Genomic DNA, 13,932 nt, shown 5'->3' on the forward strand with positions numbered 1-13,932 from the left:
AAGGAGAGAAGTCTTCCAAGATCCCCAGGGGATGGGAGGATTGGGGGGGGGGTGTTCCAGGAACCCCCAGGGGAAGGGATATAAAAGAAGGGCCCAGGAGGATCGGTGGAGCACCCTTCGTCTTAAGGGGAAGAGTTCTGGCTGGTGTAAGGGGAACTTAGGGACTCTGTCACTCAACATTCGGGCGTGTCTGTGTCCGCGAGGGGTTCGGCCGCCCCCTCCCCTTTAGTCACCGCCTTGGGTATACAGAAGAGTCCAGCCTGGGGGTGTTGGGAGTGTGGAGGGACCAATAAGAGGCTGATCCGCTTAGATGGGTGTAGGGAGAGAGCCGGCTGGGGCTACACCCCCGCTCCCCCCTTCCCCCGCCAGAACTTGGGCTTGTCCTGTTTGACGTGCCCGCCGAAGGGGGCGGAGGGGGGTACTGACCGGAGCAGCGGTCCCGCGACTCTGTACTCCCAGCTGCCCAGGCCTGGCCGAGAAGCTGCTGGGCTCAGCGGGGGCGCCCCTGGAGACCAACATGCAGGTAGGAGCTGTCTAAGACCCCAGAGAAGCCAAGCGTCTCAAAGGAATCCTGCGGGGGTGGAGATAGGGTGCAGCCTGGGAGTCCCATACTGGGGGTCGGACCAGTGGGACCGCAGTTCTTGGACAGAGAAGGAGAGGGGTTCGTCCTAGGCTTCGGTGGGGGTCTGGCTGCGAGCTGCGCCCCTTCCGCTCCGGCCAGGGCAGCGCCTCCTGCTGGCAGGGCTGGCCCCCAGCCGGCCGACAGACTGGACCCCCGGGCTGGTACCGCCACCTGGAGGGCGTGTGCGGCCACCGGGCGAGTGAGCCTAGGGGGCGCTGCAGCCGCTCCGGGAGAAGCCGCCTCTCCTCGCCCCGCGCCTTCGCGGGCTGAGTCCCGCGGCGCCAGAACCCGGCAGAGAGGGGAGATCGAGACTCCCGGGCGCGCTGGAGACACAGGCTCTGGGTCCGGGACGGGTGGCCGCACGTGGCTTCCCCGGAACTCGGAGGGGGCGCCTTGCCGCGGGGGCCAGCGAGCCACACACCGGCGTTCCTCCCGTCGATCCTTTCCCCTGCTGAGGTCGGGGTCGAGCTCGGGCGCTAGGCTGCCTTGGGCTCACGGAGCAGGAGTCGGGAGGGACCAGAACCTTCCGCCTGGAGCTCCGGAGTCCGGGCAGCCCCGGGGCTACTCCCGCCCTTCTGCCTGCGGCGGCGGGAGCTCCAGAGCCCCAGCCTTTTCTGGGGGTCGGCTTGAGGAGGGAGGAGGAGGCGGAGGAGGGAGGCGAGATGTGGGGATGGAAGGACAGTGGGAGGCACGCAGATAAACAGAGAACATGGACCGTAGAGGGGAGGAGAAGAGACGGAAATGGAGAGAGCGGGGCTGAAAGGCGACGAGAGAGGGAGAGTGACAGAGGCGGCGAGAAAGGAAGGGAGAGGGAGGGAGAGGGAGGGAAGGAGGAGGAAAGGGGGAGGGAACCCGGAGAGAGGGACGCGAGCCGGCGGCTAGCCGGGAGGGCGTGGGGCGAGGCCAGGCGTGCAGGCGGGAGCCAGTGTGCAGAGCGGCGGCCTGGTCCTGCTCCCGCCTCGGAGCCCCTGGCCCGGGGGAGGGGGAAAAGGCCGCTAGCCCGGTCTATGTCTTTTTCTGACTCCAGTGCAACCTTCCTGCTGAATGAGGTAAACGCGGGGGACCCCTCCCCAGTGGGTGGAAGGAGAGCCCCACTCCAAGCTAGGAAGAGGGCCCGCATTTGGGGGAGACTGCAGTGATGGGGAGGAGGGAAGGTCGAGGAGGTGAGGCTAAGGGTGGAAGAGGGAGCAACCAGAGCTGGCAGCTTCTAAGCACTGGGATTGGGATGGGAGGGGGAAGACTGCCCAGAGAGCCAAAAAAGGGGCTAGATGAAAGGACCAAGTTCCCCTGGTGTCCCTCTCCAGGCTTCCTGAGGGCAGCCTAGCTGCTGGAATGCTGGGAGGTTCGGCTTGGTCCGAATCTTAAAGACTGCTGGGGAGAAGGACTTCCCAGAGGTACTGGCTCCTGACTCAGTTTCCTCACCTAATACAGAGGGATTAGATCTGTCCAGCTTCCTGGTGCACTTATAGGAGAAGCTAGAATGCCTTCTGGAGGCTCCCGAGAACTCCAACTCCCAAACCTGGTTGGTTATCAGGGCTTCCCTGCCACCACCACCACCCCCCCCCGCCCCCATGTTCTGCATCCATGCCTTGGCTACCAGCCAGCTGCCAGTCTAACAGATCTCTCCTAGAACGAGGAATCCTCTCCTCAAATCCTTTTTGTGCCCTCGCTCTCTCCCCTTAGGCTCAGTCACGGAAAATATAAGGGGTTAGAGGCCACACGGATACTGACAGGCGCAGGTCTTGTTCCAGGGCAGGAAGTTGGCATGAGAATTGGACCAGGCAGGTGTGGGTGAGGTGAGGAAAATGGAAGGGGACATTGAGTAGCAACTCAGAGATAAGGGAAAGAGAGCAGCTCCGAAGCTCCCGCAAGACCCAAGGGATGAGCCCAGGTATGAAAAACTTGAACCCATCTCCCAGGGGTGGTTGGCATGGCAACTCATGCCTCAGAAGCAGACTTGGAAACCACTGTCCCAGATGGGGACGAAGACAACAAGGTGTGTGAGGAAGGAGTGAAGCTGATGGCAGATCCGCTGTATAACTACAATCCCCAGGACCCCCTGGTGGTGGAAAGAGTCCCAAAAGGAGAGACCAGGAGAATAGATTCAGGGATGGGAAGAAAGCAGATGCCTCTGCAGCTGTCTTCACTGGGATCATCTTCCAGGAGAGGGAGCGCCTTGAAGGTCCTATTCTTTCACACCTCATGCCTCCTTTCTGCCTTTCTGGAAGAACAGAAGGAACTGAAGAGGCAGGGAATCAAAGAGGAGGATCCGAGGAATTCTGAGGAACTGGAAGAGGCACGAAAGTGAAAAGAACAGCGTCTGGGAACTGGCACTACCAAAGAATCCAGTGTATAACCAGCCCCAAACGGTGCAGGACTCCGCAGAGGGAACCGTGAAGCCAGCTGCCCCCCCCCCCCGCCCCCAGCAGTGCTTGCCGGCCTCGGGGCTCCAACAAAGTTGTCTGCCCAATTCGGCAGGACAAGGATGCTAAGCAGAGCTGGGCTGCTCCCTCACGGGGGAGACAGACTAAAGGCAGACTAAAGTAGTCTTACGATGAGGCCCCTTCTCTCCTTCTTTCTTGGCAGTGGAACATGAACAAGGGACATGAACGGGGAAGCCAGTTGGGTGGGGTGGTCTTCCTCTCTCCCGTGCACAGTGCTTTCCCCCCAGACTCATCAAACCGGGTCAGTTTCGGTCTTCTGACTCCCCTGTAGCTCAGAAAGGTAAAGCCCTGAGCAGATTCCTGATTCACCCTCCTGGGTGTGAGAAACTGGGACTGGAGAAGGACTGAGCTCAGAAGGGCTCCAAGTGTAACCATCTTTCTATCTCACATCCCCCCCAGTGGTGGGGGAGGGCGGCAGGTAGGTAATCAAAATTGAAAGGAACAGTGTTCCAGGAAATGCAAGAAAGGAGGGAGCTCAAACGCGTGGACCTTCGGGGAAGTTTATTCGAGATGAGGGCTGCTGCTCTGTCTGTAACCTCACATCTCAGTGCTCCTGGGAAAGAGACTGACGGGTACAGAGTGGCACTGTGGCTCCAACCCGGATATCGGCCACCCCACCCCCAATGTTTTCTCTAAGGAGAGAATCTGGCTTTACACTAGTGATTCGGTCGTCTTGCCCTCCCCCCTCCCAACCCCAGTGTGGCCAGCGTCCCAGCCTTGACAGTCCCCCTACCTCCACCCTCCGGTTTCTGTCCTCCTCCCTTTAGGCTCACCTAAAACAGCCCCTCCCTCCCCCAGTTCCCACGGATGCCTTGGCACTGCCTGGCTCAGTCCTTGGCAAGGAAGTGAGGAAGGGAACCCCCATCCCGGCCGGACGAGGATGGAATCCGCTCGCGCAACAGGTGTGGGGCGGCAGGACCCAAAACCAACCCCCCTTTGCACTGGTTTGGCGACAAGGCCCTTTGCTGCAAGGTCCCAGGCCTGAGGGGGCCGAGCACCTGCCGGGGTAGGGGCTACTGTCACGGCATTGGCCTGGGGTGGCCAAATCCATTCCTCCCCGGGACCATTGCGGGGTTTGCTTTCCGAGTCTCTGGGCCGCCTGGGCCCGACACACCGCCCTCTCACCTGGGGCCCCTCCCCCGTCGGCCGCCCGCACCGCCTCTCCGATCTCCCCCAGTCTCCCCAATTTCCTGTCTCCCCTCCTTCCTCCCTCTGCCTCGGCCCCTCCTTTCCCTGTCTCCTGCCTCCCCGCAACCTGCGCCCTCCGCTTTCTCGGCTCGGGTACCATCTCGGCGCCCCCTCCCCTCCCCCGCTCCAGCCCTTTGTTTCCCGGCGGAGTATTTCCTGGGTTGCCGAGCGTCTCTGTCTCCGCATCTCTCCTCGCCCCGCCTCCTCCGAGCCTGGATCCGCCCCGCCCGCAGTCTCTCCTCCCCTTCCTCCCCGCCGCCCCTGTGCCCCATAGGTGCTTGGGGACCCACCTTCTCCCCGGCTGCGGCCGGCCCCCCTCTCCCGGCCCGGTCTTGGGCTCCCCGGGTGGCCGGCGCCCCCCGCCGCCGCCCCCGCCTGCTCCCGGGGAGGGGGTCAGGTGGGCGGGCACTATTGTTGTAGGAGCCGGCGCCAGATTCCTCAGCCGCGCTCGGGGTGGGACCGGCAGGGTTTGGGGGGGTGGGGTGGGGGGAGCGGTGATTTGAGCTCCGAGCAGCTGGTCTTCGCGGCTCGCTCTCTCCTTCGCGCTCTCTCGCTCTCCGCCGCCGCCCGCAGGGCTGCGGGGCTCGGTGGCATCTCTCGGGCGCGGCCCGCTGTCCTCGCCCCTGCCTCCGGGCTGCTCCCGCCCCAGGCGCCGCGCTCTCCCCCCCCCCACCCGGACTCCCCCATGTATGACGACTCCTACGTGCCCGGGTTTGAGGACTCGGAGGCGGTGAGTGCCCACGGCGAGGGTGGGGGTGGGGAAGTTGGGGTGACTCCTCTTCTCCCTTGGACCCTTCCCCCCGTTCAGGACTTTGAAAAACGCCTCAGTGGAGGGGCAGGGCGTGCGGGGGGGCGCTCCTGGAAAGTGGGGAGATGGATTTTCCTGCCCAGGGCTTCCCAGGACCCCAGTCCTAGACCAAGGGGTCTAGGGTGTGTGCAAGGCGGGGGTAGTGCGGGGGAAAGGCTCAAGCAGGTGGCTGCAGAGCCCAGGACTGAAGGGTAGAGGGAGGAAGGGCTGAAGGCTGAGGGCACAGAGGCTGTAGAGCGGGCACACGCCGTGTCTGGAGTTCCCAAAGGAGGATTGACGGGGTCTGAACACAGCAGCTACAGGAGCGGCTGGGGCTTTCTGGGAGGAGGACCATTCAGCCCTCCCATGCTTCAAGTAAAGGACAAATTGAGAGAGCCTAGGAGAACCTCAGAGAATCAGGTACCAGCCTCGGAAGGATCATAAACTTGAGGACCTCCATTATTCCCTTCTGCTGCCATCCCTGAGCATTGCCTCGTTTCCTCACCCTGCCTGTAGCCCCGCTTCTCTCCCAGGCTGGAAACTAGGCACCCAGCACATGGGTGGGCCAGCTGACGGAGCTCCATCCATTCCACGCCTCCCGCTGGGGCGTCCTCAGAGCAGTGGGCTTCCCGGGCTCCTACTCAGCATGGAGGGCCTGGAGGTGAGGCCAGAGGGGCCGAGGGCCTGGGGATGGAGAGGAAGCTCTTTGCTCAGAGAACTAGGCAACTGATAAATATTTAATTCTCCTCTTTGCTTTTATCTCCTGACCCACTGAGACAAATCAGCTCATTAGGCAGTGATTCCCGGAGCTCAGGGAGCAGAGAGAGTGCCTGGAAAGATGGGGCAAGGATGGGGAGCAGCTTCTCTGTCCCTTCCCTCGAACCTCCTGCATGAAGGCCTCGTTCGGAGAGGACCACTAGGTGGCTTGGAAGGGGTCCCGGACAGGTGTGGAGGGTAGAGCACTCCGGACAAAAGGGGACTATTTGCGTTTTCTTCCGTGTCTTGCTGCCAGGCCCAGGATACAGGAGTTCTAGGGTTCAGAGTAGACAGCTATCAGTCCTTTTCTGGGACTGGGCTCCTGCTGGGCCCAGTTCCCCATTGGGCCTCCGGGGCTAATTACATTGCAGCCAGAGCAGCTCATTTTCAAGGCTCTGGTGGACACCTCTTTCTGACAGTTGAAGGGACAGCTGGCATGGCCCAGGGTGCCAAGGTGAGCTTAAGAATGAAACTCTCTGAGGGGCTGGAGGGCCCCAGAAGATTCTTTCCTGTTCCTGGTGAGAAGGCAAGGGCTGTTGTAAGGTAAAGGCTGACATGTGGCTGGTGTTGGGGCAGCCTGCTGCCCCCTCGCCGGCTCCCCACCCCTTGCTGGTTCCTGGATCACCCTCCCCCACTTCCCTTTCTCTTGCCTGGCTCCTTGCTCTCCCTGAGGCCCCCTCTGAAGCAGTAGGAGGGAGACCAGGCTCTAAATAAATCCACCGGCTCATCTCCCTCCTCTTCTTCCCCCTGCCAGGCAAGAGCGGAGCTGCAGCCTGCCCACACACTCCCCAGGCAAGGGGGGCACCTCCAGGGCACTGTGCCAACTCCTGGCAGCTCCAAAAGTACTGAACCTCTGGCTGTTTCGGCATAACAGGGGGTGAGGGAGGCAAGACCCCGGGGCACACTTGGCAGGGCGGCCCTGGCCTCCCAGGTGGTACCCGCGCATGAGGGATGGGTGAGCTCTGAGACTTGGGAACGAGGGAGAGGGGGTTCCATTCTGAGCACAACTCACTAAACATTTAGGGGGAGATCTTGTCATTCCCATCCTGAGGTGAGAGGCCGGGTAACCCAGATGCCCCAGGCAGGGACGTGAAGATGACTAAATTAGGCCGAGAGCCTGTGGAGCAGAGGGTAAAGGTCAGACTCCTCTTCCGGCACAGGCCTGGACATCTAGGAGGCGTCTGACGTATACTTATCTAAGTGAGCCGTCATCCCGCCGTGTCTCTTGCCTCCCTTCCCACTGGCCCCTGTTCACCTTAGACAGCCACCTCCTACGTCCGGGACCCCTGCAAGGACGTCCCCCCACTCCTCTGACAGGGCAAAGCTTCTTGCCGGGGCTCAGCTGCTCTTTATCCTGCTGTCAAGCCAGCCTTATTTTGTTCTCAAGAGAGATGGGGAATAGCAGGCAGGCTCTACTCCTCTGTAAAATGAGAGACTTTTTCCCCTCTGTGCTGTCTCCATGCCTTCCCTCTACCGCAGACATTGTCTTTAGCTGAGGCTCAAGGCCCTGGGCCGATATCAAGTTGACCAGCCCTCTTGCGGATGGTGGGACTGGGGCAGAGGGCATGGCGATATGTGAGTTTGTCTTCCTTCCCCACTGAGTCTGGCTTCCGCTGCCTTCTGTAAGTGGTCAGGCATGGAGCTTGACGGAATGTTCCTCAGTCTGAGAACATTCTAAAACCCCTTCCCTACACACACACACACACACACACACACACACACACACTCCCACATGGACCCCTTATCTAGGCCCCTATCTCATCTCTGCCACTTGCACCTCAGAATTGATGGAAGTACCGCTTCAGGCTTCTGATCATGAAGAGGGGAAACTGAGACAGAAAACAAAAGATTCTCTTTCCCCAGACATCCTGACTTCCATCCTCCTGTCCTGAGGGTCAGCTTCCCTCGTTCATTTGTGCATCTCTCTCAGGGCCTCCCTTATGGTGAGCTCTGCAACCCTCCAAATGTACCCCCTGCCCAAAGACCCTTCCTCTGGGCAGGACTCAGAGACTCTGCTGGCTCAGGTTGTCAAAGACCCTGTCCGAACATCCCCAGGGTCCTTGGCTGGGTTGCCTGGCACTGAGAGGTCCTTCCTCTAGGGCTGATACCCCTTGGGGCAGGGCTGGGGAGATGTAGGCCAGATGGTAGGCGTGGCCGAGCCTCCCCGGGGCCCAGGGAGACACCTTTGTGTTGCCTTCTCGGTCTGTGTCTTGTTTGCTGCCCACACCTGGCCAGTTGCCCCAGCAGGTGTGAGAGGAAAGAAAGTGGGGGCGGGGAGAGTGGAGGGGAAGTGACTTCCAGGAGTTGGCAGCTCTGTGTCCTCCTCTTCACCCTGGAGGGGGAGGCACTGGGGGAGCTGAGATCTAAGGGGGTGGACGGCTCTATCCTGACACTCAGGACCAGTGCCATGCCAACCAGAGTCTCTTGACTGTTCCCAGCTGACTGTACTGCTGCCACGCATTTTAAAGGGATAAGGTCCAGGCTGCTTTGCAGGCTGATGCGAACAAGAGGGCTGGGTCTTTTAGATTCAGAATCATCTCCAATGTATCATCTTCAGCACGTCTCCCTTCACTCTGCCCCAGAGGCCAGGGTAGAGGGGAGGAAAGGGAGCAAGGAGGAAAGTGAAAGCTCTATTCAAGGCTGCAGTATTAATAGGTTTGGGAGGAGGGGCCCAGATCTTAGCACATATGGATCGGGCTGGCTTTCCTGCAGTCCCAGAGGCGCTGGGCCCTTCTTAGGGAGATAGAAGGGACCACTGGGGCCCAGCCACCCGTGTGGACATGGACAGGCTAGGGTTAGTGGAGGCACTGCTGTAGGGCTTAGAGGGTGCCTGTAGTGCCCTCCCACCTGAGCCCAGGGGTCACAGCCTCTCCTCCATGCCAGGGTTCAGCCGACTCCTATACCAGCCGCCCATCTCTGGACTCAGACGTGTCCCTGGAGGAGGACCGGGAGAGCGCCCGGCGGGAAGTGGAGAGCCAGGCTCAGCAGCAGCTTGAAAGGGCCAAGGTATCGACTTGGGTGGGCGGGTCGGACCAGGCTGGGTGGAGACTCGGTCCTAAGTCCCCACGGGTCAGTGGGCAGGATGCTCATGAGTGTGAAAGAGTGTGTTTGTGTCATGGGCGATCTGTTGGGGCCTCCGCCCTCTACTGATGGGGCACTGAAGTTAGAAGGGGTGCTGTGACGCTCCCCTCACTTGCACGGATGGCCAAATTCCCTAGCACAAACCTGTGGCATTTGCTGTGAGGACCAATGTCAGCTACTGTGGCGTACTGGACGAGGAGTGCCCAGTCCAGGGCTCTGGAGTCAACTTTGAGGCCAAGGATTTTCTGCACATTAAAGAGGTGACCAACCCCAGCCCCAAAGAGGAGCCGCCTAACGCCCCTGCTCCCGCCCTAGCTCCCATGCCTCTTACTCCAGTCTTCGTCTCTCATCAAGTCCCCAGACTCCTCAGCTCTTACCCAGAACACACACCCGTATGCCCCTCATATCTAAAACCCAGTCCCCAGGGCCTCCATCCTTCCGAGACCTGGCTTGGGCCTCAGTCTCCGTATGTGTAAAGCGAGCAGGTAGACGAGTTGCCTCTTAGGTCCCCCGTGACGTCAGTGATACCTCACACCGAAACCTTGGGTGGCTCAAACCCGGTTGCCCTTCCCTCCGGCTCCCTCTCCTGCCCCCCTCCTTTCATGCTGCCTTCCTCAGACCAGCTCTCTGAATGCCTCCCTGGCTCTTTCACGTTGAAGAGCCAGGACTGAGGCCTGGTTGCCTCCTCTCACCGCCCTTTCCCCCAGAAGTACAGCAATGACTGGTGGATCGGGAGGCTAGTGAAAGAGGGCGGGGACATTGCCTTCATCCCCAGCCCCCAGCGCCTGGAGAGCATCCGGCTCAAGCAGGAGCAGAAGGCCAGGTGAGAGCAGGGTTTGTGACTCCATCAACATACCCCCCTCGTGCCCAGAAGCAACACACGTGCAGAAACACAGATGGCACACACACCCCTTCCTCACTAGCTAAGATGTAAGGAAATGTATACAAGTATTATATAGTGCATAGTACGCTTATTGGCCTCCCTTTCTGCTCTCAGGAGATCTGGGAACCCCTCCAGCCTGAGTGACATTGGCAACCGACGCTCCCCTCCTCCATCTCTAGGTAGCCTCCCCTCAACCCGCCCATCTTGGGTAGGTGGGTGACTAAGACACAGGGGGGAAAGGGAGCTGCTTCCCAGGTGAGCTGTGTGGGAAGGGGTTGGTGGAGGGACCAAAAGAGCGCAGAGAAACCCAGCATCTCCCCTGGGGAAGGGAATACCATGCCCCCAGGGCCTTTCCCCCTTCACCAACTTTAATCTTTTATTTCCTTTTCCAAAAAGCCAAGCAGAAGCAAAAGCAGGTGAGTCAAGGAAGGGATCGGGGCTGGGGGGCTCATGGCTTATGGCTGTGGGGACAGGTTTCTGGAAAGTCATTGTTGGAAGGGCAGGAAAACAGAGAAGGGAGGGAGGCCAGAACTTCTGAATCTGCCCCACACCAGTCAGGCATAGGACAGGCGACAGGGCCACGGCCTTGCTTGACCTCAGGTCAATTCTGCAGGCAGAACATGTCCCCCCATATGATGTGGTGCCCTCCATGCGGCCTGTGGTGTTGGTGGGACCCTCTTTGAAAGGTTATGAGGTGAGAGAAGGTCCCTGACCCCAAAGAGTTGTCTCTACCCAGCCTGCACCATGGGAAGGCCCCAGGGACGGTGGGAAGGGGTGTTCTCCCCTCATCAGTTCTGTGTGTAGAAGGGGCAGGCTCCAGGGCCATGCCTCGGGATGCTGCCTCCCTCCCAGAGGGCCCTCAGTCGCATGCCTTTCCCCTCACCCCTCCCACCCAGGTCACAGACATGATGCAGAAGGCTCTCTTCGACTTCCTCAAACATAGGTTTGATGGCAGGTGAGCTGCTCTGGCCGCAGGTGGCATGAGAACCGGGGAGGAGATCATTGACTCCTTCCAGGTGCCTGTAGCAAGGCCTTCTCTAAAGAGAAGGTTAGTGGGACGTGGGTAAGGAGAGGCCTAAGGCTCGAAACTCAGAGGTGGGCTGGGATTCTCCACCCCCACCCCAGGATCTCCATCACGCGAGTCACAGCAGACCTCTCGCTGGCAAAGCGATCTGTGCTCAACAATCCCGGCAAGAGGACCATCATTGAGCGCTCCTCCGCCCGCTCCAGCATCGGTGAGAAGTCCTGGTCTCCTGCTTCTCGGGCCGCTCGAGCATTAGTGAGACCCTTCCTCCCACTTTTCTCTTCTCTGGCACCTTGCAGTCCTGCCCAGCTCCTCCACCTGCCCCACGATGGCGAAACCACCCCAGTCACCCCGGTTCCCTGTTTCTCTGCTTGCCCCGGGGCCTTGATGAATACCCTCGCCCTCCAAGTCCTTCCCATCTCCCACCTGGGAGAGCCCGCAGCCCCGCCGGAGGAAGAAGTCGGTGGTTTCCGGCGGGAGCATCACGGCTCGCTTGCCCCCTCCACAGCGGAAGTACAGAGTGAGATTGAGCGCATATTCGAGCTGGCCAAATCCCTGCAGCTGGTCGTGCTAGACGCTGACACCATCAACCACCCGGCGCAGCTGGCCAAGACCTCCCTGGCCCCCATCATCGTCTTTGTCAAAGTATCCTCACCAAAGGTAGGTCAGCCGCGGCGACGGAGGAGGCCCCTGGGGCTGCCCTCCCACAGTGTGGTCCCTGCCGAGGGCTCCGGAGCTCCCTTTCCCTGCTGCCCCCCCCCACCTCGGCCTCACCTGCTACTGAGGCTGTACCCCAGGTGGGGGCCACGCCAGTTCTCTGTAGGCCCAGCTCTGCCCTTCCCCCGCAGGTCCTCCAGCGCCTCATCCGCTCCCGGGGAAAGTCACAGATGAAGCACCTGACGGTACAGATGATGGCCTACGATAAGCTGGTTCAGTGCCCACCGGTGAGCGCTCTTCAGCCACTGCTGCGCAGCTCTGGCTTTTCCAGGGCTGGGGTGGCGCTGGAGATGGGGGGGCCGCTGCTGAGAGGAAGCCAATCTCCCCCTCTTTCCCTCTCCTGCCCAGGAGTCGTTTGATGTGATTCTGGATGAGAACCAGCTGGAGGATGCCTGCGAGCACCTGGCCGAGTACCTAGAGGTTTACTGGAGGGCCACCCACCACCCAGCCCCCGGCCCTGGACTTCTGGGCCCTCCCAGTGCCATCCCTGGACTTCAGGTACCCGTGTGCAGTGGGCACAGAAGCTCAGGCTAAGCCAGCCAGAGCACTGCCCCCTCCTGGCCCAGAGGATTGTCCTTGGCCTTCAGCTCGAAGGCCGAAGGATTGGAGAACTCCGCTCCACTGTACATAGCTGGGCAGATGGGCAGAGGGACTTCCTGATGAGAGAGGGAAGAAATCAATGAGATGGGTAATCTGAGGTTACTTTTCTGGGCTCAGAAGAAACACACTCCTTCTCTTAGTCTGTCTTGAGGGCAGAGCCTGAATTCTGCAGGAGTCCAAAGCTCCGGCTTTCCACGGCTCTCCACGTGGAAGATGCTTCTCCCTCCTGGCACCACTTAGGCACTGAGAGTTGAGGGGGAGAGTCGTCACCCCTACCCCACTAGAGGTGGGAGGGATGCCCAGGCGAGGTCTGCCGCCTCTACTTAGAGCTGTTGTGTCGCCCCCAGAACCAGCAGCTGCTGGGGGAGCGTGGCGAGGAGCACTCACCGCTGGAGCGGGACAGCTTGATGCCCTCAGACGAGGCCAGCGAGAGCTCCCGCCAGGCCTGGACAGGGTCTTCGCAGCGCAGCTCCCGCCACCTGGAGGAGGACTATGCAGACGCCTACCAGGACCTGTACCAGCCTCACCGCCAACACACCTCGGGGCTGCCTAGTGCTAACGGGCACGACCCCCAAGACCGGCTCCTCGCCCAGGACTCGGAGCACAACCACAATGACCGGAACTGGCAGCGCAACCGGCCCTGGCCCAAGGACAGCTATTGACCGCCTCCTGCTGCCCTACCCTGGCAGGCACAGGCACAGCTGGCTGGGGTGCCCACTCCAGGCAGGTTGGAGGTAGACTGGCATTAGGCTGGCACTAGGCTCAGCCCCCGCAACCCCCTGCCCGGCCCCAGCTCCAGAGCTGCCTGTGGTCCCAAGGCTCTGGGAGAAGCAGGGAGCCCCCTTACCTCCTGGGCACAGTGACCCCCCTAGGCTCCCATTCCAGGTACCGCACCCCTGGCACCTTCCTCTCCTGCACAAGAAGCTGCCCCACTGGGCAGTGCCCTCAGGCCAGGATCCCCTTCGCCGGGGCCTTCCCACCAGACTCAGGGAAGGGATGCCCCCTCAAAGTGACAAGAGGGTGGGGGTGTGGGCAGCAAGGCATGAGGAAGAAACAAGGTCCCTGAGCAGGCACGAGTCCTAACAGTCAAGGGACTCAGGGGTTGTGCTTTGGGGTTCGAGGTCCTCCACTCACCTCACTGTCACACATTAGAGATGAGACAATCAGAGCCCAACAGGGTGACACTCCCGTCCATCAGCTGGGTTGGGGCATCCACGCGCAAGGCTGGAGCAGCAGGCAGGCTAGGCTGGGGCCAGAGGCCTCAGGGCTGAAGCTCCCAACGGTTCTCTTCACCTGCCGGGAAAGCTTCTGAACATGTGACAGCACCAGAGACCGGAGCAGGGCAAGCCAGACGGGTGGCGGGCAGGAGCCAACCAGGATTGGGGGTTTGGGAAGGGAGGGCGTGTATAGCGGAGAATGTATGGAACAGCTTGGGGGCCTCCTTGCCCCCCTCATTCTTTTGCTCTTGCATCCTGTCATTTCTGTTCTTGGCCCTCACGCCTCCTGGGGAACACGGGCCCAACTTTATTTGCTGATTCATAGCTGCTGCTTGTTAAGTTAGGGTTAGATGGGGGGAGAGAGGACACAGCGGACAGCCCCCCGAGGCCCTGTCTACCTGACTACCCTTGCCTTACGGCTCTAGTGTGTGACCTACAGAGCATGTTCCACAAGACCCCCACCTCACTGTCATCACGAATAAACACCATGCACAGTCTCGCGGGCTCCTGTTCTGTGTCCGCCGGCTCAGCGGGCCAGCCTCGTTCCTGCGCAGTCTGAGTCCGGAGATCAACAAGCACCCTGGGCCCTCGCTCTCACAAAGGAGCCACTGAG

At 60.7% G+C, this 13,932-nt stretch overlaps 1 protein-coding gene across 3 annotated transcripts; it reads left to right on the plus strand.

Annotated features, from left to right (window-relative positions):
- Positions 1-402: 402 nt before the first annotated feature.
- Positions 403-13,816, plus strand: CACNB3 (calcium voltage-gated channel auxiliary subunit beta 3). 3 transcript variants are annotated; one of them, XM_045801152.2, is made up of 13 exons: positions 403-523; positions 8,681-8,803; positions 9,016-9,138; positions 9,586-9,701; positions 9,876-9,940; positions 10,158-10,177; positions 10,375-10,455; positions 10,658-10,716; positions 10,887-10,996; positions 11,294-11,445; positions 11,634-11,729; positions 11,851-12,000; positions 12,450-13,816. In XM_045801152.2, the coding sequence occupies exons 1-13, from the start codon at positions 518-520 to the stop codon at positions 12,762-12,764; spliced, it is 1,416 nt and encodes a 471-aa protein (XP_045657108.1). In that variant the 5' UTR covers positions 403-517; the 3' UTR covers positions 12,765-13,816. The 3 variants fall into 3 exon arrangements, with proteins under 3 accessions (XP_045657108.1, XP_045657107.1, XP_045657106.1); XM_045801151.2 differs by lacking the exon at positions 403-523 and adding an exon at positions 1,554-1,671; XM_045801150.2 differs by lacking the exon at positions 403-523 and adding an exon at positions 4,511-4,984.
- Positions 13,817-13,932: the final 116 nt, after the last annotated feature.

This window comes from Ursus americanus, chromosome 25 (genome assembly GCF_024610735.1).
Source record: "Ursus americanus isolate L20-20 chromosome 25, mUrsAme1.1.p, whole genome shotgun sequence".
NCBI classification, from domain to species: domain Eukaryota; kingdom Metazoa; phylum Chordata; class Mammalia; order Carnivora; family Ursidae; genus Ursus; species Ursus americanus.

What these genes read in the sequence shown, in the direction of transcription:
- CACNB3 (XM_045801150.2), top strand. Translation starts at nt 4,940, where the DNA reads ATGTATGACGACTCCTACGTGCCCGGGTTTGAGGACTCGGAGGCG. An exon ending in AGCAGCTTGAAAGGGCCAAG is followed by an intron (nt 8,804 to 9,015) that starts GTATCGACTTGG and finishes CAAATTCCCTAG; the next exon opens with CACAAACCTGTGGCATTTGC. An exon ending in AAGCAGGAGCAGAAGGCCAG is followed by an intron (nt 9,702 to 9,875) that starts GTGAGAGCAGGG and finishes TTCTGCTCTCAG; the next exon opens with GAGATCTGGGAACCCCTCCA.